Source organism: Sciurus carolinensis, chromosome 13 (genome assembly GCF_902686445.1).
Source record: "Sciurus carolinensis chromosome 13, mSciCar1.2, whole genome shotgun sequence".
Taxonomy (NCBI): domain Eukaryota; kingdom Metazoa; phylum Chordata; class Mammalia; order Rodentia; family Sciuridae; genus Sciurus; species Sciurus carolinensis.
In genome coordinates this window covers 4,212,897-4,235,909 of record NC_062225.1, presented here as the reverse complement: position 1 = coordinate 4,235,909, position 23,013 = coordinate 4,212,897, and the positions used below count along the sequence as shown (strand labels likewise).

General features: G+C 51.0%; 1 protein-coding gene and 1 non-coding gene across 2 annotated transcripts; one reads left to right on the top strand and one right to left on the bottom strand.

The window, feature by feature from the left end:
* Positions 1 to 13,854: 13,854 nt before the first annotated feature.
* On the bottom strand, positions 13,855 to 13,927 carry Trnaa-agc (transfer RNA alanine (anticodon AGC)). Its single transcript has one exon. It is a non-coding gene; the product is annotated as a tRNA-Ala (tRNA).
* Positions 13,928 to 14,714: 787 nt separating this feature from the next.
* Positions 14,715 to 18,701, top strand: LOC124963520 (putative speedy protein E7). Its single transcript, XM_047523249.1, has 8 exons — positions 14,715 to 14,814; positions 15,911 to 15,979; positions 16,139 to 16,252; positions 16,416 to 16,610; positions 17,694 to 17,752; positions 17,985 to 18,070; positions 18,369 to 18,543; positions 18,642 to 18,701. Exons 1-8 carry the CDS (start codon positions 14,715 to 14,717, stop codon positions 18,699 to 18,701), a joined length of 858 nt encoding a protein of 285 aa, XP_047379205.1.
* The last annotated feature ends 4,312 nt before the right edge of the window (positions 18,702 to 23,013 follow it).

Here is a 23,013-nt window from a genome sequence, read left to right as displayed (position 1 = left end):
GAGGGCCGCCCGTCACGGAGCCTGGGTGCCTAGGCTGGTGGCACTTCTGCCTGCTGGCGAGCGGCCTCTTGCTGACAGTCTGTGCCCGACCAGCACCTCCTGCTACTTCCCAGGAGAAGAAAAGCACGGCCTTTGTGCTCCCAGGGAAGGACTTGGCCCCTGCGGCCATGTGGTCGCTGGACGAGCTGATGGCCAGGCCCGGGCTGCCTCCCACCAGAAGCAGTGCCCCTCTGGGCGGAAGCTCCACCTGAGCCGTGAGTCCCTTCTCAGGGCACATCCTGTCCAGTGTGCCCCGGGAGGGAAGGTAAGTCTCCCACAGTCGGTCACTTCGTAGCTAAGCCGCACAGCTTCCCGGCTCCTTCCAAACCTACTTGTTTTAAAGCAGAAAAGTACCACCACTTCCAGCATGTTCCGTATGGAGCAACCCAGGGTGGGTGCCGGCCACCACTTGGCGCTCCAGGATCGCCCAGTACTGCTGGAGTGAGAGCACATCAGGTAACACTGCCGGGCTGTTTTGGGGAGATTTCAAAAGCTGAATTGGAGGTGAGGCGGAGGCACCAGAGCCCACGGAGGCCAGTGGAGGAGACAGGAGAAGCTGGCCCCAGGGGAGACCGGCACCTGGAGCCGGGGCTGTATGCGGGACACAGTTTGCCACTGCCCCCAAACCAGATGGCGCAGGGCCTCGAGGATCTTCTGACACTGAAACAGGATTCCCAGACTACCCCGAAGGAGGAGCTGCAGCCCACAAGCCGATGATGTGACATTTTCTAGTGCCTTGTCATTTATCTCTGAATGAAAAGCTAAAACACCGCCTGCCCCACCAAGGCTCAGAGGGAGTGAACCTCACCTGACCTTGACCCTGGCCTAGTAATAAATACCTGAAGTGGTCTAATCCCACAAGTCACGTGACCTGGGGTTCAGAGGACACAGGGGCATGCCTGCCTGCTCGCCACGAACTTCACAAGCTCACGCGGACAACGCCAGCTCCCTGAGGAGGGAGTGGAAGATTCCAGGGAAGCGACCATTTTTTGAAAGGTTCGAAGAGGCTGTGATCAACAGACTTCCAAGGTAAAACACAGTGACCCAGAGGCTGCCAAGAACAGGATGTCCCCAGCACTCCCAGAGGGCATGTCCTGTCTCAAAACCTTGCAAGAAGTTTCATCCCAAGGCCAAGTCAACAGGTGTTTTGCCCCCATGACTTAATTTCACCAGGTGAGACCCAGAGCCAGGGACCCCCAGTCAAGTACTCAGCAGAAACCTCCACTTGTCATCTTGGATTTAGACTTGCGTCTGCCCGACCCTAACCGACAGGGGAGGAAGGTCAGGGAACAAGGAGTCACGTGTGCCATCAACGTCCCCACAATTAAACACGTCCCCACTTGACAACCATGGTGCTCTTTCTTTTTTTTTTTTTTTTTTCTTTTTTTGCGGTGCTGGGGACCACGGTGCTCTTTCCAGTCACCTTTAGGCATCGTCTCAACGCAGGATGAACTTGAACTTGCTGTTAGAGGCACACACACAAGCCAACACACGAGGACTTAAAGGATGCTCGGGACACGGACTCGCACGTGCGTGTTCATCAGGAAGAGACGATGCACACGTTTCTACAGCTGGAGTTCAAAACCCGGTCAACTCGTCCACACACACATGACCATCCTGCCCCAAACCCAACTCGCTAATTACATGTGGCTTCCAATAAAATCACCCTGAAATCATTGACAGATGGATAGCCGTGGGGTTCAGGAAGGCCAGTTACACTCCTGGGCTGAAAGTGTGCGTTTTGGATACAGAATGGTACAGTCACCCCAGGGGCCAGTTTCGCAGTGTCTTTTGAAGTTTAAACATGTACCCAGCTTAAGGCCCAGCAAGCCCGCTCCTGGGTATTTTATCAAGAGAAATGAAAATAGAAGTCCACACAAAGACCGGCACATGAATGTTTAAGCAGCTGTATTCAGAACTGCTGAAAACTGGAAGTAGTTCAATATCCACCGACCAGTGAACGGGGAGCTGAATCCTGGCCCGCCCCTACACCAGGACCCCTCGACAAAAGTGATCCTCGCCGATCCAGGGACACAGATGAGTCTCAGAAAGATTTTGCTCAGAGAAAGAAGCCAGGCACAGAAGAGGGGGTATTGTTTGATTCCACTGATGTGAAATTCTAGAAAATGCAAAACTATAGTGATCAAAAACAGGCCCCTGGTTGCTTGGACCCAGGGTTCGGGGACTGCTGGGAGGAGAGACAACTCTGCATCTCAGTTGCCATGGTGCTGACAGCTATATGCAGTCACCAAAGTTCATCTTTAGAAATTCACCAGAAATGAGTGAATGATCCTGAGAGGGAGGTGCCCTGAGCATCTGCCTCGGGGAGCAACTTAAAGTGTCAAGAAAAGTCCCTGAAAGCCAGAGAGCAGGCGGCCTTCCATATCCCCAGGTTCCACATCCTCAGGTCAAACAAGCTTGGATGGAAAATTTCCAAAAATAAATAGGGGCAGGGGTTGTGGCTCAGTGGTAGAGCACTTGCCCAGCATCGGGGAGACACTAGGTTCCATCCTTAGCACCAAATAAATAAATAATAACAATACAATAATAAAAATAATACAAATTAAAATTTTAATATAATAACTATTTCTACAGCATTTTACATTATGGCAGGTATTATAAGCCATCTAGAGATGACTTAAAGACTGTGGGAGGATGGGCAGATTCTATGCCATTTTATACAAGGGTCCTGGGACCAATGCCGCCAGAGACCAAGGGACAGCTGTTGGCGAAAGTCAGTGCCCAGACACATCCATAGGTCTGGCCGAACCCTCAAGAACCAGAGTCCTCCCTTTCTGCCTCACCAGGAAACAAACCACGTCCTGACTTAGGGGACAAACAACGACATTGGGCTTGTTATTCTTGCAAACCGTACCCATGCTCAGGGCCTGGGAAAATTCTTGAGCAAGAGCGTGAGGCGCCCGCGGTGGGTGTTTGCAGAGCAGCCAGATGACCACACTCTCTGCCCAGCGCCTCGTTGGCCTGCAAAGGTGTGGGGCAGACACAGAGCCCAGCAGTCCCACTTTCCACCAGCTGCTGGTACCGATTTCTGTGAAATGGCAAGGAGAGCCACAGCTTCTCTTGAAGTCAAAGCCCTGCATGATACCAACAATACCACAGTAGCCCCCAAATTAGAGGGTGCAGCCGCCAGGCATGGGAGGGCTGCCGGGGCACATCCAGCTGTGGCCCTCGGTCTCTGCCAGCGCTGCCCACGCACCCCGTTCTGAAAGCCACAAGAAGGTGCTGGGCCTTTGCAACCAAACTCCAGTGAATTTACAGAAGAAAGAAGGTCAGTGCCCTGAGTCAGCAAAGAAGTCCCAGGCTTCGTGTTTCCCAGGGCTCCTTGTCCAACCACCTGGCCCCGCTGGCTGCTCCTCCCTGCTCCCACGGTCTGCGCCCTTCACTGACCTCCATGTTACTTGGCCCCTCTGTGTCCTGTCTTGGTTAACTAACAGGGTAAGCGCTGTTGCAAGGGGAGCCTCCCCCTGGGAGTAGCTGGGCAGGGGTCGTAGCCTGCCCAGGGTGCCTTTAGCCTGGGCTCCCCCTGCTGTGGCATTCAGGGGGATGCCACCTGCCAGCTTCGCTCGCATCCCACACCTGCAGAGAAATTAGGCTGCATTTTAAATCGCCTGCCCCAGCTAAGCTTGAGTCAGCTGCCAACAGATCAGGATTAGGGAAGCATGGTTACAGAGAAGCAATGGCCAGGACATCCCGGAAGCCCAGGTGGCTCCTTTGATGGCCTGAGAACCAGGAAGGGGTGGGGCAGGGGCGGCTTGCATCCAGGAACCCAGAGCCCCAGTGCCCTCGGTCAGCAGAAGACTGACACCCCAGGCCGAGGAGAGAGGGAATCTGCCCTGCTTCCCCCTGTTCTGCTTTATGTGGCCCCTTAACGCATGGGGGATGCCTGCCCACAGGGTGAAGGCAAGTCTTCTTTCCTGAGTCCGCTGATTCAAATGCTGGTTTCTTCCAGAAACATCCTCACAGACACACACCCAGAAATCATATTTTACCAGCTATCTGGGCATCCCTGAGCCTAGGGAAGTTGACACAAAATTAAGCATCACAGACAATGAAATATTATTTAGCCGAAAAAACAAAGGAAATTCTGACACAGGCTTTAACATGCCTGAACCTTAGAACATCCTGCCAAATTAAAGAGCCCGGACAGGAAATCACACGTACTTCTGGTCCCATGTCTACGTGCTGCCTGGAGGAGAGGAATTCCCAGACCCCGGAGTGGTGGTAGCCAGTGCCGCGAGGATGGAAAGCTGCACGGTCCATACAGAGCTGTGGTTTTGTAACCTGTCCGCTGTCCTGGGGTTTGCACGGCGACCCAGATGTATCTGAGGCCACTGAACTCTCCCTGCAGAAATGGTTAAGAGGGTCAAGGGTACAATCCGCGTATTTTACCACAATTGACTTTTTACTGAAAAGCTCGCCACCCCGCGGCCGAGCAGATCGCACTTCGCTCCCGCAGCACAGGTCTCTCCTTTGGCCTCACAGCCATCTGGTGCCAATTTTATTAATGGTAGAATGAGGTTCAAATAAACTCTCCTCCAGAGAAAGGACGAACTCGGGCAACTTGCCAGCACAAAAAAAAAAATAAGAAAATAAGCAAAGGTTGGTGGGAGTGCCTTCTCCGCGCCGCACCCCTACCCTGCAGGATGGAAGGCAGGCGCAGTAGGGGCTTCTTGCAAAATCTGACATTGGGGGAAGAGGAGAGGGGCAGGGCGGGCCTTGAACCAGGTTGCAATCCCCAGAGTGTATTTTCCCTGTCCTTCCGGGTGCTCAGTGTTCTTTCAATGAGTCACAAAGGCTAAAGGCTCTTGGATTTAAAACCCCGCAGGGCTTTCCTTATAGAGATTGTCCTCAGGAGACCTCTCACTGAGCGCCCCGACAGGCAGCTGCTTCTTAGCATGCGTGTTTACAGAAATACCAGTAGTTATTGCGTGTTCCTTGCCATGTGATTAAGCATTGCCATAAAGCCCCTGCCGGATTAGAAATAGATTTTTCCCTTTTGAGAAGCCCGGAGCACTGCAGAGCGAGTGGTGTCCGTGTGCAACTGGAGCCACCTACTGGCCTCTGGTGGTATAGGCCCAGAGCTGCAGACTGGGCCGGGCTTCTCCTCTGCAGGGGAGAACCTGCCTACCCCACAGGGTAGTGGTGCTGGGAACCGGGACCACTGGTCCGCCCACTCTGGACCCAACCCAGAGCCCTGCTCCCAGGTATCCCAGGGCTCCAGTCACCCAGGGCTGTTATCCAGGGAAGCAGCCCCTTGGATCTCTTGCACCGCCAACGACCTGGAAAGACACTGCAGGATGCCGCGCTGTGGCCGGTGACGCACGGTGTGCGGATGGGGAGGCGTGGAGCACGTCCAGCCACTGAGGCCTGCGACTGGCGTTTCCAGCACTTGCACGCGGCCTTTGACCAATCGTCTCCTTCAACCCTGGGCAACAGCACGCCAGGTGGGTTCTGCTGTTCTTGTTGAAGTGAGGAAACCGAGACCCGGAATGGTTGGCTCACTGTCTGATGCACAAGAGAACTGAAGCCTCTGCCAGCGCCCTTGGGTACGCGGGACTGTGACGCCACGGTCCCCGTTTCGACCACTCTTTCCAAACACACAGGCGTAAGGATAGCCAAGAGGCCTCTCAGTGATTAGGAAGATCCTGCTTAAAAGTCCCACAAGCAGGTGCGCAGCCCGGACTTCCCAGGTGCTGGCTTTTTTCGGAGAATACAGGCGATCACCTTCTAGACCCCAGGCAGAAAGACACGCGAGGCCTCATCACCTGCCTCAGTCCTGGTGCCGACAAAGCTGTGACTACGTCTCAGAACCAGATCTACACCACGGAGATTTGCCACCACCAAGGATAGTCACATTTGAAGTTCCTTCAGAGAATTTTGATCAATAGTGGGGTGAGTACATACAACCTCCCAGTGCGACCACGCCCAAGCTGTGGCAACGGACGTCCTGAGAGGCACGTTTTGTAGAAATCAGTGGCAGCCTAGTTAGAGCCACACCTGAAACTTAGGAAAAGAATTCATTGGCAGGGCAACCTCCCCAGAGACAGACCCATCCCCTCAGGAAGAAGATTCCAGAAACAGGGCACTCTCCTCCCTCTTTCTTGTGGGTCCCAGATAATGATCCTATAATCTGTTCTAGTCTGTCTTGAAAAGAAAGGAAAACCCCGCCCGGGTCCTAACCCTCACACTGACCCCGCAGGCCTGCTGGCCGTGTGAGCATCAGGCCCTACTCAAGGAGGGAGGCCTGCTCCAGGTTAGCCTAAGGCAGAGCCGCCTGGTCCTCACAGAGCAGCAGGACAGAGGCAGGAGCGGCAGAGAGAGCCGGGCGACCCCAGAGGAGAGCACAGATGCCCAGACTGTACAGCTCGTTTCTGGGCTCCTTGGACTGACTTTGACTGGGGTCCAGAGACTCAGGAATGACCACCCCCCCCATGCCCTGGCCAGAGCTGTCTGGTGCTGTTTCACGGGATGCTGCAACTAGCCCTGGGGGCTGCAGGCTGGGTCCTGTTACATCCAGGAGGAGAGCAAGGCAGAGGGTCGGGCTCTCTGCCCAAGGCAAGGCAGGACGGGATGGAAATTCCATTTCCTGGCACATTCTCATACATGCCACGGGGTATTAAGTCCCACATGAAAGGAAGAAAGAAGTTCAAGTCCACAGGAAATTGGAAGATAGGACTAATAAAAAGGTCTTATACATAATCTCTCCCCTGACTATTTCCTTTGTGTTTGACTTTTAAAGAAATCTGGAGATGGAGTGAGGGGCTGGAAGTGGGAGAAGGGGTGGCTTCCAGGGACAGGAGGAGGGGAAGAAAGTGTGGGCACAGAGAAAGAACGGAGGGAACCGAGTTCGGGGTGGAAGCCTGCCTCTCCAGCCCGGGACTTCCTTTCTGACTTGCAAAGCTAAAGATGGCCTCTCAGAACAAAGTCCTCCTGTGATCCTGGGATGAACCTGGAGACATAGGAGCTGGAAATGGCTGTCAGGGAACCTACCCCAGCCCCCTTGCAGTCCTCATAAGGAAAGAGTCATGTTCCAGAGTCACCCCAACTGTGTGAAGCATGGGAAGACCTTGGTCTCAAGGACGACAGGACACCCCAAAGGCGTTCCACAGTGCGGGCCGGATGTAGGTCTGCCTCCTTGCGCTCTGGTACCCCAGGTGTCTCTGCCAACACCAGCGGATGGCTCCCTTCTGAAATTCTGGTAAAATCAACAATCACTGGTCTGCGGGGGCAGAAGGGCAGGGCAGTGGGGAGACCTGGTGACAGACTCCAGGGAGAGAGAAGGGGTGACACAGGTGAGCAGAAAAGCCAAGAGCAGAGGCCCTGACCCCACAGCCCCTGGCTGACCCGAGGAGGCGGGGGCAGAGCCTGGGTGGAGCCTGGGCGGAGCCTGGCCACCTCTGGTGGGGCCTCAGGGCATGAGAGACCTGGGAGGAGCAAGCCAGCGCACAGGCATGGGAGGCCACACCAAGGACAAGAGAAGCCCAGCTCCACCCTTAGCGCACCAAATATTTGTTGAGGACCTACTATGTGCCCACCCTGTGGACTGAGCAGCGAAATGCCCACTTAGCTTCCAGGCCAGCAGAGGACGTGGACAGTGAACAAGCAACCATTCAGTGACCACAGTGGAAAGCAGCCGGAAGGAAGCTCGAGGCAGCACCACTGCCCAGGGCTCGCCGGCCGGCAGTCTGGGAGCCTCCCTGGGAGGTGACATTGGGGGGCACGTGTGGGTGCTAGCCAGGCGACGCAGGTAAGAGGAGTGCTCCAAGCAGAGCGAGGCATCTGCAGAAGCGCTGGGCACAGGACAGTTGATCAGGAAAAGAAGTGGGCAGCAGCCGTGTCCATGAAAGATGCCACTCTGACCTCCAGCGAGGGGAACCCACTGCACACACCACAGGATGAGAGCTCTCTGGGTAGAGAATGGCCTGGAGAGTACATGAGAGGACGAGGGAGACAGTGGAAGTTCCACTTGGGTCACCCCAGGGAAGGTCACTACCCTTGGTGTGGCCAGTGGAGTCGCAGGAGGTGGAAGTGAGTGGCTAGGATTTCAGGAGTTAAGGGGACCTGCAAATGGGGTGGGGATGAGGAGGGTGCCAGGACAGCATCAGGCAGCCCCTGGGAGGCTGGTGGAGGCTGCCCTGCCAGCCAGGCACTCGAGTACAGCCTTGGACACGTGCAGCCTGAGCGTAGGAGGCCACTGAGGAGCAGCCAAGGGCAAGAAGTCAGGTGTCCTCGGCATGTGCGTGAGGGATGTGAAGAGACACGGATAAGAATGAGACTGAACAGGAAGAGAGTGTAGCCAGAGGACACAGCAGACCAGCCCCAAGGATGTCCAGGGTCATGGTCGGGAGGTCGAGAGCCAGGAAGAAACGAGATCTTAGTCCACATTCTGCTGCTGTAGCGAAATGCCTGAGGATCTGTAGCTTACAAAGGAAAGAGGTATTTAGCTCACAGTTCTGGAAACCAAAAGTCCAAATTCAGCAGCACCAACGCCTGGGCGCCCGGTGAGCGCCTCGTGGCAGGTGACATCACAGTGGTGGGTACAGAAGGGATGGCACGGACTCACAGGACACCACGGGCAGGCAGAGAGCCAGGGCTGCACGGGGCTCCCAGCCTAGCCTCCAAGGTGTTGGACAAGGCAGGCGAGATCCTTGCTGCCCGGCCTCTGCATGGAGACCGCCGGTCCACCCCCACCAGCAGCAAGGCAGCATCCTTCACAGTCCAGGTGGGGACCGAGCGAAGGGGGTGCTGGAGTCCCACACCTGCTTGGCCAGAACAAGGCAAGGCCCTCCTGCTGATGGTGTCAGAGAACATCCGACACAGATCACAGCGAGCAATTGGGAACATGCCCGAAACAAGGAGAAAAGCATTCAAAATAACCAAAGGGAACTAACATCGGAGGAGGAATAAGAGATAAAGAGCTACAAATAGCACCACTTCTCATAACAGGAAAACCTTAGAGGCCATACAACATTCATGTCTAAAAGATAAGTGATAGAGTCAAACCAAAGAACAGAGACTACAGTAAAAACCAAAGACAGTACAAGTAACAGCATGTCGGACACCAGTAACAAACGTTGGGTAAGTAATGCAACTCCGAGTACAGACTGTTTCAGAGTCCACAAAATCTCCACAGAATCCGCGCCCACGGTACTGTCCGAGCTGCAGAGATGCCTAGGGCTGCTAAGCAGCAGCAACAGGATCAAGGACCCCAGCAGAAAGCACTTTGTTTTTCAGGCCCTTTGTAAGGGTATGCTTGTTGATACACTGTGATTAATAATAAAAGTTAAGATTAATCAGTATTTTTGTGCTTCAGGTCCTAAAATTAAATTAAATTTTCTGCAGATACTTTTTCTTTTTTTTTTTTTTTAAGTACTGGGATTGAACCCAGGGTCACTTAGCCACTGAGCCATATCCCCAGCCTTTTTTGTTTTATTTTGAGAGAGGGTCTCACTAAGTTGCTTAGGGTTTTGCTAAGTCACTGAGGCTGGCTTTGAACTCATGATACTCCTGCCTCAGCCTCCTGAGCTGCTGGGATTACAGGTGTGCACCATCATACCCAGCTGCAGATTCTACTTTGAATTCAACAAACTTTTTTTTGTTGCATTTGGATCCACTGTACACAAATGGAGTAAAACTTTTCATTTCTCTAGTTGTACACGATGTAGACACACCATTCATCTAATCATACATGTACATAGGGTAATAATGTTTGTCTCATTCCACCATCTTTCCTTCCCCTGCCCCCTCCCCTCCCCTCTACACAATCCAGTGTTCCTCCGTCTTCCTTTACTCCACCCCCAGTTTTGTATCAGCATCCACTTATCAGAGAAAGTATTCATCCTTTGGTTTTGGACATTGGTTTATTTCATTTAGCATGATATTCTCTAGTTCCATCCATTTACCTACAAATGCCATAATTTTATTCTTCTTTATGGCTGTGTAACATTCCATAGTGTATACATACCACAGTTTCTTTATCCAATCACCAATTGAAGGGCGTCTAGGTTGGTTCCACAATCTAGTTATTGTGAACTGAGCTGCTATAAACATTGAATAGTCACATTACTGCAGTATGCTGATTTTAAGTTCTTTGGGTATAGGCCAAAGAGGAGTGGGACAGCTGGGTCAAATGGTGGGTCCATTCCAAGTTTTCTGAGCAATCTCCATACTGCTTTCCAAAGTGGTTGCAGCAATCTGCAGTTCCACCAACAATGTATGAGCATACCTTTTTCCCCACATCCACGCCAACACTTATTATTGCTTGTATTCTTGATAATTGCCATTCTGACTGGAGTGAGATGAAATCTTAGAGCAGTTTTGATTTGCATTTCTCTAATTGCAAGAGATGATGAACATTTTTTCATGTTTGTTGATCGATTGTATTTCTTCTTCTGTGAAGTGTCTGTTCAGTTCCTTAGCCCATTTATTGATTGGGTTGTTTGCTTTTTGGTGTTACTTTTTTGTTGTTGTTCTTTATATATCCTGGAGATTAGTGCTCTGAGGTGCGTGTAGTAAAGATTTTTCCCATTCTGTGGGCTCTCCCTTCACATTACTGATTGTTTCCTTTGTTAACTCAACAAAGTTTTAAAAATTTAAATCCTACAGAGTATTTTTTAGACCATAATGGAATAAATTGGAAAGCAACAACAGAAAGACAAGAGGAAAACCTCCTAACATTTGGAAATTAACACACTTCCAAACAATCAGTGGATCAAAACACCAGTCTCGTTTGGATGCAGTGGTGCACGACTGTGATTCCAGTTACTCGGGAGGCGGGGGCAGGAGGATGGAGAGTTTAGGACAACCTGAGCAACGCGGCAAGACCCTCATCTTGAGAAAAGGGTGGGGCGGGGAGAACAAGAGAAAATCTCAAAATAAAATTGTCAGGTATTTAAAACAATGAAAATGAAAACGCAACATCAAAATATGTGGGACGCAGCTGAAGCAGGGCTGAGGGCAAGACTTAGAGCGTTACCTGTTCACATTAAGGGGGGTCTAAGAGTAACGATCCAAGTATTCACCTCAAGGAACTAGAAAGAGATGAGCTAATTCTTCACAGCCAACACAAACTAAGGCAGTACATAGTAAAGACATCAGCAGAAATCAGTAAAACTGGGAGAAAAGAAAGAAATTGAGAAAAATCAGTAAAACAAAAAGCTGGTTCTTTGAAAAAAATCAACAAAATTGGTATCTCTAGTAAACTTGACAAAAAAAAAAAAAAAGATACAAATCACTAATATAAGAGTGAAAGGGGGTATATCACCACAGATCCTGCAGCCGGGAAAAGGATAATAAGGAATATCATTAAAAGTTTTATGCTCATGAATTCTACAACACAGAATTCCTTGAAAATAATAAATTTAATAAAATGAATAGTTCTATAACCATTAAAACAATTTAACTTGTAATTTAAAAACTCCCCCAATAAAGAAATCACTAGGTTCAGATAGTTTCACCACAGGAAATTCTACCAAACGTTTAAAAGAAGATTTATCAACAATTTTAGAAAGTCTCTTCCAAAAAATAGACATTATACTCCCAATTTGTTTTATGAGTATATCAGTATGCTTTGACACTAAAACTATGCAAAAACTGTGCAAAAATTAAAGTTATAGACTAATATCTCTTATGAACTTAGATGCATAAAATTCTCAATAAAATATTAACAAATCAAATCCAGCAATATTTAAAAAGAATTATGCACCATGATTCAAGTAGAATTTATTCCAGGGATGCAAGTCTGGTTCCATATTTAAAATTCAAAACATGGAACCCACAGTATCAATAAGCTAAAAAAGAAAACTCATGTGCTCCCATCAACTGATACAGAAAAAAGTATTTGAAAAAGCCTAATATTCATGATAAAAACACTCAGAAAACCAGGCCTAAAGAACTTCCTCAACATTATAAAAAGCTTCTACAAAATTCCTACAGTTAGCATACTTACTAGTGAAAGACTGAATGGTTTCTCTTTTAGACTAGGATCAGGCAAAATTTTTCACTTTTAACACTATTATTGAACATAGCAATGGAAAGTCTAGCCAGCAAGAAAGGCAAGAAAAAATAAACAAAAGGCATAGTGATTAGAAAAGAAGAAATTAAGCTGTCCCTCTATGCAGATGATATTATGATCTACATAGAAAATTCCAAGTAATTTGTACAAAAATTCCTAGAACTACAAAGTAAATTTGGCAAGTTTACAGCACAAAAATCAGTAGCGTTTTTCTATCAACAGCAAACATGTGAAAACTGAAATTTAACAATAAGGCCATTTACAATCACTTCAAAGAAAATGAAAGTCTTAGGTAAAATTAAAACACACAGAACTTCTATGCTCTAAACTACAGAATGGGTCTAAATAGATGGGGAGGCATACCATACACATGGATTGAATACAGTGTTGTTCAGATGCTTAAATAGATGGAGACACATACCATATTCATGAATTAACACAATACTGACACTCAACATTTACTATGTTGAATGTCAACACAGTAAAGAGTTCAATTCTTTCCAAACTGACTGAACGCCTTTAATGCAATTCCTGTCAAAATCCAAGCAAAGATTGTTACAGACATAAATAAGTTTATTTTTAAAATTTACAAAGGTCTAGGACCTAGAATAACCTAAACAATTTTGAAAAAGAAGCAAGAGGAATAGATCTACACTATACTCAACATAATACACCACGACAGTGTGGCAGTAGCAGAGGGATAGCCACACAATTAGCAGAACATAATACAAAACCCAGAAATAGAAACACAACATTCAACAAAGGCACAAAAGCAATCCAACCAAGCAAAAAAGTCCTTTTAATAAATGATGCTGGAGCAATATTCCATCCATAGTCAAATAAAATGAAACTCAACCTTAACTTCACACCTCACATCTCACACAAACTTCACACATTCAAGCCAAAGCTGATTTCAGACTTAAATATAAATTTAAAACTGTAAAATTTTTAGAAAATATACATAGGAGAAATCTTTGGAAACTTAGGGCTAGGTGAAAAGTTCTTAGATTCAAACCCAAAGGCACATTCCAAAAAAGTAGAAAATTATAACTAAGCTGTAATTAATTTAAAGTGTTTAAACAAAATGTAAACATTTGGTTTGGTGAAAGACTTTGTTTGGAAGAAGAAAAAGGATACAGGCTAAGAGAAAATATTTGTAAACCACATATCTGACAGAGGACTTGTAACTAGAATATATAAAGGGCTCTCAAAAGTCAAAAAAGTAAAAAAGAAGATATTTCAATTTAAAAAGACATGAACTGAGACTTCACCAAAAGGACACACAGTTGACAAAAAAAAACACATGTAAAGATACACAATAGCATTAACTTAGGAAAAGCCAATTAAATCTACAGGGATGTGTGACTAAAGTACAACACAGTAATAACATCAACACTGCCCATCAGTGACTGGTGGCATGTGAGACAGAAGATACTCTAGAACACAGCATGCCAGGTTCCTACAAAACCAAAATTGCTAGGCTGTGGTTTGATCTAGAAGGTCCTTCCAAGACCCAGGTGTCAACGCTTTGGTCCCTAGGCCTGGTGCTATTAGGAGGTGGGTGGAACCCTTATGATGTAGAGAGCTGTTGCAGGTCTTAGGTCACTGGGAGTGTGTACTTGAAGGGAATTAGGGTCTTCTCCTCTCTTTTTTGCTTCCTGGCCAAGTAGCTTGCTGTACCATATGCTCCCTGCCAAGATGTGCGGCCTTGCCCCAACAACAGGGCCAAGAAACCATTGACTAAGACCTCTAAAACTCTGAACCAAAGTTAAACTTATTTATTGAAGTGCTGGGGATTGAACCCAGAGCCTCTTACATGCTAGGCAAGTGCTCTACCACTGAGCCACACCCTCAACTGTGGTTCTTCTTTTTGAATTGATAGTCTTAGGTATTTTGTTACAGTAACACAAAGCTGACTAACACATACAGTTACCAACCTGGAGTGCTACTAAGCAGTAAAAGGAATTAACTTGGAAGAATTTGTGAAAAACGCTGCCTGCTTCCAGTTACATAATATTCTTGAAATAACAAAATTAGAGTTGGAGAGGAGTTTGGTGGTTGCCAGAGATTGGGGAGGAAGGCATACAATACAGGTGAAGCATGGGGGATCCTTGTTAATAGAACTGTGTGATCTTGATGGTGGTCACACACATGTGCACAGGAGATAAAACTGCACAGAACTAATACACAATCATAAGTAACTGTATTTAAATCTGGTGAAATGTGAATGAGGCTGGTGGACTGTACCAATCTCAATTTTCTGTTCTGTCTCAATTCTACTACAGTTGTGCAAGTTGTTACCATTAGGGAAAATGTGGAGTGGGGACAGGACGTCTGTGAATTATTTTAGTTGCATGTGACCATCTCAAAATATAAAAGTTTAAACTTTTTTCATTTTAATATGATAGTAGCTGAACACAAATAAAAAGCGATGTTTTATCACAGATGAGGAATCGATCAACTTTCAATTTGGGGCTTCTCGGTCCCCTAATGTGTGGATGTCTCCTTCACCTGGAACCATAAATGGACTTGAACACAGAACAGGGTCTTAAGTACAGCTGGGCTGTGAGGTGGTGACTCCAGCGTTCACGTGCTCCCTGGAGCCCGTGGCCTTCTCCTGTGGCGAGCAGCTCCTGGTGGAATGCGTGAGGTCATCAGTGGTCAGGACAAGGGCTCCGGAACCTTGAAGCCACTGGCTCCCGAGGGCTTGGCTACGGCCAGTGCTCTTTCCACACTGTCTGGTGAGCATGGTCTCAGCTCCGGGCCTTGGTCTGGAGAGAACATGACCCTGATCTTGCAGGGAGGGTGTCGCTCTTCCGGGTCTGGGCCGCATCCCCGTCCTGAGCTGTGTTCCTCTGAGGCGCCTCAGGGAATGAGGGGGACACAGCCGTGAACCTCAGATGAATGGCTAGTCATGAAGCAGGACACAGTAGGTCTCAGATTTGGGAGGGAGAGAGAACAGGAGGGCATGTGGGCAGGAGAGCCAGGTGAAGCTGGAAGAAGGGGCCCAGAGGAGACCGGCCACTGACGGCGGCCTCCAGGGCCTCGGGAGCGCGGGCGGGGACAGGGCCATCTGGCATCACTAGGGCTTAGACGTGATTGCCTTGTGAACTGGCAGTTGTTTCCCAGGATATGTACGTAGAGTTGATGACAAAACAAGTACGTGTCACCCGCTGGAGCCCATGGGAACACGCGTGGCGCTCCCTGCCCTCTTCCCTTCAGCGGAGACACAAGTTCTCAGGGCAGATCCTGGACTCTGGCCATGGTCAAGGGACAAACCCAGACAAATCTGAGTCTCGGTTCTGCCAACAGCAAACCAGGTGGACTGTAACAGTTGCCTCACGCGTTTTAGGGCTGAACGAGGTGTTGCTTAGTGCACAGGTCAGCATCCAACGTTTAACAAGTAATCAAAACTCTTAGCTCCCATTATTGCACTTTAAACGATTATCGTCTCACAAAAGGCAGGTCAAGCGGAAGGAAGCGCCTGACTGAATCCTATCAGGTCCCTCCCGTGCTTCTGTACGCGGGGAAGACAGGGGTCCTTTGAGGCCCATGCCAGCTGCCTCAGAGCTCCAAACCAAAAGAGCGACAGGAGGGGCCAGAAGACACGGCGCTCATGGACGGGGAGGCAGGTGTGTGGCCCAAGGCCCCTTCGCTCCTGGCCTCTGGATGGAGGACTGAGACAGCATGGCCCAGTCCTGTGCCCCCTTCTCTGACTCTCCTGAGTCAGGCTCTCAGGGACAAGGCAGGGGTGTCAGGCTGAGCCGGGCAGGCCCTTCCTCTTGGCCGTTGTAGCCATGGGAGAATAACGACTGGACCTCTGATTTGTCTCCACAGAGGTGTCGCCCAGGCTGAACAGCCCCCAGGAAGAGGCCCCAGAGTGCAGCCTTGGCCTGGGGACAGAAGGTGAACAACCCGCTGCTGCTCTGATAGAGAAAGGCAAAGGGGACAGTGGCTGTTCTTGTCTTACACTGGCAGTTGTCACCTGCAAGTTCCTTAAGGCAAGTGATAGGCAGGAGCCCAAGAGCGTCCCTCCCGTGGTCACAGGGTCCCCTCTCCCTGCAGCCCCACAGACCAGCAGCCCTCTGGCCTCCAGTGCTGCCTCTTCAGAGGCTGTTCCTGAGCAGAGAACCAGGAGGAAGAGGGGCCAGAAGAGGAGACTGGTGAACACCAAGGCGGGTATGTCCTCGGTCATCCCAAAGCGTCCCTGATCCTGCAGGAGGCGCCAGTCACTGCCCAGCCGGCACTTGGCACCCGCCCCCACCAGGCGGGATCTTGTCTTGGGACAGTGCAGGAGCTCCCGGGGCTGCAGCCCAGCTCACCTGGGGCCTGTGTTCTGCAGCCGCCCAGGAGGGCAGCCTGGCCGCCTCTACTGCAGCCTCCTCAGAAGCCATCTCCCAGCTGAAGCTCTGGAAGAGGAGGGAACAGAAGAACATATGGACCATCGACCACATTCAGGGGACAAAACTGCGGATGAACAAGAGGAGAAGACCCAGTTACCGCCCCGAGGACCAAGAAGCCTTCTACCGACTTCTGGGTAGGTTCTCAGCTGGTGACGTGCTCCGGGCCTTGGAACTTGAGAATTGTGGGGCACAGTGGCTAGAGCCTCCCTCAGGGAGGGCAGGGGGCACCAACGTGGAGCTGTGAGGGAGCTTCCTTTCTGAGCCACGTTCTGGAGGGCAGAAGAGGCTCCAGGTGGGAGAGCCGTCCCCTGCCAGCCCGCGGAGACCAACTCTTCATCTCCCACCAGTCAGGCCGTTGGAGACTGGTGACGTGGGGACAGAGAGTGGGAGGACACAGAAACAAACAACACGTGCAGAAACAGTGAGCTCAGGGGACAATGACAAGGAAGGAGTTGTTAAGGGCCCTAGACGTGGGCATAGAGGGGCAGGGGACCTTTATGAAGCAGGAGACTCAAAGAAGGGCCATTTGAGAAGGTGACACTGGGCCCACAAGCAGACCCAGTGGCAGTTTGGGGACAACACCAAAGTCACACTGTCTCGTGCAGCATCCAGGAGCCACGCCCACCAGTTTCAGTTGAACTTTAAATGGCCTGAACTTCTCGGGTTCAGCTCCTTGGCCTCGCTGGGCTGCTGGACCTCGCAGGCTGTGCACAGTGCTCTTCCAGGGCAGTGGGGGGAGAAGGCGCCGCTGTGCGAGCGTCCCTGTCCTGGGCAAGGGGAAGGGCCCGGCCCTCCTGGGACAGCTCCAGCCACAGGACCCCGGGGTGGGGGCAGCTCACTGCTGCAGGGAGGTCAGTCCAGCAGGCAGGGGCTGCGCCTCCAGCGCACACTGCTGGGGCAGAGCAGCAGCACTGTCACACGTGACAAAGTGGCAGCCGTGGTGTCAGAGACAGAGGCCAGGTCCAAGCTTTCAGGTGGAGGTAAAGTTGTCAAATCTCTTCAGCCATCACGACCCCACTGAGGATTCAGCAATAGCCCCACATTCACGTCCCCTGTTGCCTCTCGACGTGAGTCAGGGAGGGGACGTGTGGATGCTGAGGTTGGCCTTCTGGGACAGCAGCTGCTTTCCTCGTCTGAAGGTCCCCACGGAGGAGTCCCCCACGCACTCTGTCTCCAGAGGGCCGCTGCCAGCCCTCCCCATCTTCCTCCCTCTGCAGAGGATCCTGTTATCCAGAGCTTCTTGGAGGCTGACATTTTCCTCAAAGTGTCTGACAAGGTACCTGCAGCCCCCAAGTGAGGGGCAGAGGGCCCACGGGTCCACCCCCAGGGGGCTGGCCATGCCAGGAGAAGCCCTGCAGGGGCCTGGTCTCCAGGCCAGAGGAGAAGGGGCACACTGCCCATCTGCCCTTCCCCTCGGCTCAAGTCACACGAGACCCTCAGCCACACCCTCAGGGCCTCGGCCCTCAAATGGCAGCAGGGCCACTCAGCCGCCTCCTGTGCCCACACAGTACCTGCTGTCTATGGTGGTGGAGTACTTCGGCCGCGTCGGGCTGCCCGGACACCTCTACAACAGGGTCCACTTCTTCCTGGCTCTGTAAGCACCTCCTCAGGGCAGTGCTCCATCTGCCCGCCACCCGGAATCACACGTCTCGTCACCCCATCAGCAAGGCTCGGTCGCACCATTACCAAGAGGGGACTGGGGGGGTTGTTCTTGATCACAGAGCGCTCGAGACCTTCAGGGGCCATGTGGTCATGGGAGGAAGGAAAAGGCCCTGAGGTGGCAAAAGTGACCAGAAAGCACCACCCTGCCCAGAGGCTGAGGGAGGAAGCCCCTGGGACACAAGGGGCAGCCAGAGCATGGTCCTGGCGAGCGTCCCATTTTCCCATGGCAGCTACATCGCCTCTGACATGGAGGAGGACAACCCCACCCCCAAGCGCAGCATCTTCCAGTTCCTGCTGGGCAAGGAGCACTGGCCAGACCTCTACAAGGAGTTCCTGAAGCTCAAGGTGGAATTCTTCCACGCCATGGGACACCGAGCCTGGGTCACCCCAGAGCTGTGTGAGGAGGTCTGTGGGCACGGACAGCCAGGGAGGCTGGGACAGGAGGTCCCTGGAGGCAAGCGGGCAGCCATGTCCAGGGCTCACCCTCTGCGCTTCCCTTTCAGATCCAGGCCCAGAAGCCTCACCACTGGGTCTGGAGCAGGGTGCGCCAGTGCGCCCCCTAGGTTCCCAGGGCCTGGGAACCACAGGCAGGGCAGTGGAGCGGGGGCTGCAGATGTCCAGGTGAGAGTGTGTCCCGCTGGGGGCTCTGCAGGGTGGGCCAGTCCTACCCTGTGTCCCTGAGGCCGCCTCTTAGGCTGGGCGTGCGGAGCGAAGCTCTGCTGCGACCTGTCCTGAATTTCTCCCCACCTGAGCACTGAGAGCTCAGAGGGCTCTGAGAACTCCTGCGGTAAAGAAAACGTGGGCATCAGCGTTCTGGGATTACAGGGTCGTGCAGTCTCAGTTCGCAGTCAGTGGGGCGCGCCTGTAGTCCCAGCTACCAGGGAGGCTGAGGCAGGAGGACGGTGAGTTTGAGAATAGCTTCAGCAAATTTGCAAGATCCTATCTCAAAATAAAATATAAAAAGAACTGGGGGTGTAGCTCAGTGGTAGAGCTCCCCGAGGTTCAATCCTCAGTACTTCCAAAAAAGTCTTAAAAATATCTTTTTTTTTTTTTTTTTTTTTTTTAAGGAACCCTCATGGAAATGCTTTTTTCTGGGTAACACTCTGCAGAATTTTGATCCGAACTGAAATTTTTAAACATAAATACATGAAAAACACTGAGGTCTTCTTTCTGGAGAAGGGACCCTCACCACCGTGGCTCTGGGGCAGGAAAGTGAATGCCCACGTTCCTCCTGGGCTTTATCTTGCTCCCACGTGAAGCAGGCGCCCAGCCAGGTCCCTGAGGACGGCGCTCAGGTCTCTTCTCAGGGCAGGAGCTGCCAGAGCTCGTCTGGGGGGGGATTCCTGGGAACAAGCCTTCTCTGGTCTAGATTTCCTTGACCCTTTGGCTTTGCTGAGGCTGGGGAGGCCGCCGGTTCAATGTGCAAGAAACTGCCCGGGCAGAAGGCTGTGCCAGCCCAGGGGGGAGCGGCCTACTCTGAGCCTGGGGGCGCTGGGCCAGGCTTGGTGCACGCTGCTTGTTTCTGGAAGTGCCGCACAGTTAGTGTGGGCGCTCGGTTTGCACAGCGTGCAGTACAACTGGCGCTCTCCCTCCTCCCTCCTCCGACCCCTTTCCTCTACTCCACTCGTCTTCCTTGTGTTTACTGATGGTATTTTTGACTGGTGCATATACGTTTAATTCACCCACAAGTTTTTTTTATTCAACCAAGAACCACAGTATGTACTTACCAGGAATCTCAAAATCCCAAAGGCAAATAGCACAAGCCCTCTTGGGTCCTGTCACTCAGAGCAGTGAGGGGGGCTCCCATCTTCCATGCACCCCAGGCATGGTGCACAGGAACTTATTTGCCTTCCACTGGGCTCTGACGGCACCTTCTCTTTTCTTGTAGCTCCCGCCCACCCCTGCCTCCCCCCCACCCCACCCCGTGCCGCATCCTACAGGCTCCAGGCAGCTGCAGAGCAGCGAGTTCCAGGAGGGCGCAGGGCGCGCATGACCACGGCAGCCTGCAGCTGGGCACCCAAACCAGCCGGAGGAACCACTGCCCTTCTTCACCTGGATGTCAGCCAGCAAGCCCCAACCCGGCACGCCCTGGGGAAGGGTCCACCAGGGGACCTCAGGGCAGGAGCCTCAATGGAGACTGAGGACAGGGAGAGGAAGAAGGGAAAGTCCAGGGAGGGCCTTGGACCACCAAGGAGGAGGAATTGAAAGGAAGTCCAGATCAACTACTGGAAGGTGCTGAGGAGGGAAGGAACGGACAGAGGAGGAGGAGAGCCCCCTCAGACGGACAGTGTCTCAGGGACTCTTCTCAGAGCCCCTCCTGCATAATGAAGTCCTACCCCACCCAAAGTCTCAGCCGGAGGACTGACTATCGTACATTCTGACAATACAGACATACCAAGCTTGAAAAATGAGGGGGGGGGGAGGGGAAGTGGCTCATGAGAAGAAGAGTTTAAAGTGGAAGCCAAGGTGCGAGAAAAGGGCTGGAGAACACAAACAGGACCATCCCGATGCCAAAAGTAGTGCATGCAACAGGTTTAACAGAGAGAACTGAACAGATATGCAGAAATTTAACAAGAAACAGAGTGAATACAACATAAAAATAAGACTGCTAAGCCCACACATATTATTTGTTTTAATAAATTTGAACTCACTAGGAGAAGAAAAAGATTTTCAGATTGACTCACCAAGCAAAACCCAAAGCTCTCTGCTTGTGAGATGATACCCAGTGACTCAGAGATGCTAAAAACAAGGTTTGGGGAATGAAAGGTCCATCAAGTAAACATTCTCAAAGAGGAGGAACTGTGCTCCAGACACAGAGGGAAGGAAAGTGCAGGCTCAGAATCCTCCAGAGACAGGATGGACACGGATGGGATGGGAGGCCCTGGGCATCCAGACCCCAGGGAGGCAGGGGCATGGCCAGGCATTACGAGATCATAGAGGCCTAGGCTGGTCCCCTGAGATTTGATTTGCTCAAAGTTCAGGTCTTACAACTCTCTGTAGCTATTTTAGATAGGAAACTTCATCAAGAGCTTCTTACAGGAAAAAATAACTGTCAGGGCCAGACAGAACCTGCCTAGCTCTGACTTCTGTTTCCCATGGAAATGACTGATTTTGACACGGAATTTCTGCCAACTACAAGGTTCTCAGGGATCCCGCGGTCAAGTGCAGGTTGAGCATCCCTAATCCCAAAATCTGGAATTTGAAATGCTCCAAAATCCACAACTTTTTGGGCACAGATATAGCCCTATAAATGGAAAATCCCACACCTGACTTCAGTGATGGGTCACGATCAAAACACAGGTACCCCAAATATATTGTATAAAATTGCCTTTTGGGCAATTTTTAAATGATCTTAAAGTTCTAGGATTTCACAGTAAGACACTACACTCAGTGTCCTGGTTTGCAAAGCCCATCCCAGTTGGGTGAGGGGTCCATGTCCAGTGCCTATCTTAACACATGAGACTAGCAGGCCTTCACACCATTTTTCTAGATGCGCTGGGTCATCCAGGGTTTGCTCAGGAACCCAAGCAGAAAGGCTGTGGATGTGGGGAATCAGAGGAAGGGAGCTGAGGGCACAGAAGCCCCAGCAGAGCACCAGGAATGCAGGGGTGTGGACTCCGTCCCAGCTGGGTCCAGCTTCCTGTAGCCAGGAGGCACCACCTGTCTGCTCTGACCAGTGCTGGGAGCACAGAGCCCCACCCTCGGGTCACCAATGGGTCCTTTCCACCTGACACCACAGGGAAAATCCTTCGAGGCAGAAAAGAGGTGTCAAGATGCCAGGTAACATCCAGTCCCCAGCTAGGCCCCAGGCACAGTGAGATGACCCACAAACAAGGGGGGATGTGCAGTGAGGTGACCCACTAAGTGGAGTTGGAGGAATCTGTGGAGGACATGGAGTTGAGAGCTTGCACTTGACGCATCCAGAGCTGGAGGGGCGGGGAGACTGCAGCTCTGCAGACTACTGGCAATGGACTTGGAAATGACCCTTCAGCTTTAGAATTTACACATTTACTGTCAACACTTCTAGCCCATGATTCTTAACCTCTGAAATGCTACAATAAGCCGTATTTAAAATGTGTGTTTCTGGGGATCAAGCCAGGGCCCCGCACGTCACTAGGCAAGTGCTCTACCTCTGAGCTGCATTCCAGCCCTGAAGAACTCTTACGTGAAAGATACACGCAAGAATGAATGCAAGACAAATGAAAGAGAAACAGTGGCCCTACCTAGCTTTCCGCCTGTCCGTTAAACTCACCTAGCGACAGGAGCACCCACTCGCAGCATGCATGAGTTCTCAGAGCACCGGGTCTGCAGCTTCACCACACACTCGGACTTGAGACAGATCTGTTAACTACAAAGACAAGGCCAGACTTCATACTGGTATGAGGGAGTAAAATGGGAATTAAGACAGTTGTTTATAGATTTTGAGTTTCGTATAAAATTTTTATTTTAAAATGCCAATTTCATGTTATACCACACAAAACAGGAAGAAATATTTTCAGTTAAAAGAAAAAAATTTAAGATGCTCATTATAATGTGACCAAGAAAGCAACACACAGACCAATGCAGTGAATCCAATTCAGAGATGACACATGGCCTGTCTCCAAAGATGCAGAGTGAGTTCATCTGTCTGCTTTCCCACATCCATGAGCTCTGCCAGGCGTGGCTGTCCCACTGGGACACTGGGGCCTTGCCACCTGCGGCAGTCAGCTCGGGATGGGGAGAGGCAGGGGCTCAGGAGCCCAGCCTGCCGAGGGTTGCAACGGGATGGTGCAGCAGGGCCTGGTGTCTCTGCCTCAGTCGCCTTTGCTCCTTCCACGGACCTCACAGGAGGAAGGCGCACAGGTGTCGGCGTCCACTAGGAAAGAAGAATCTGTC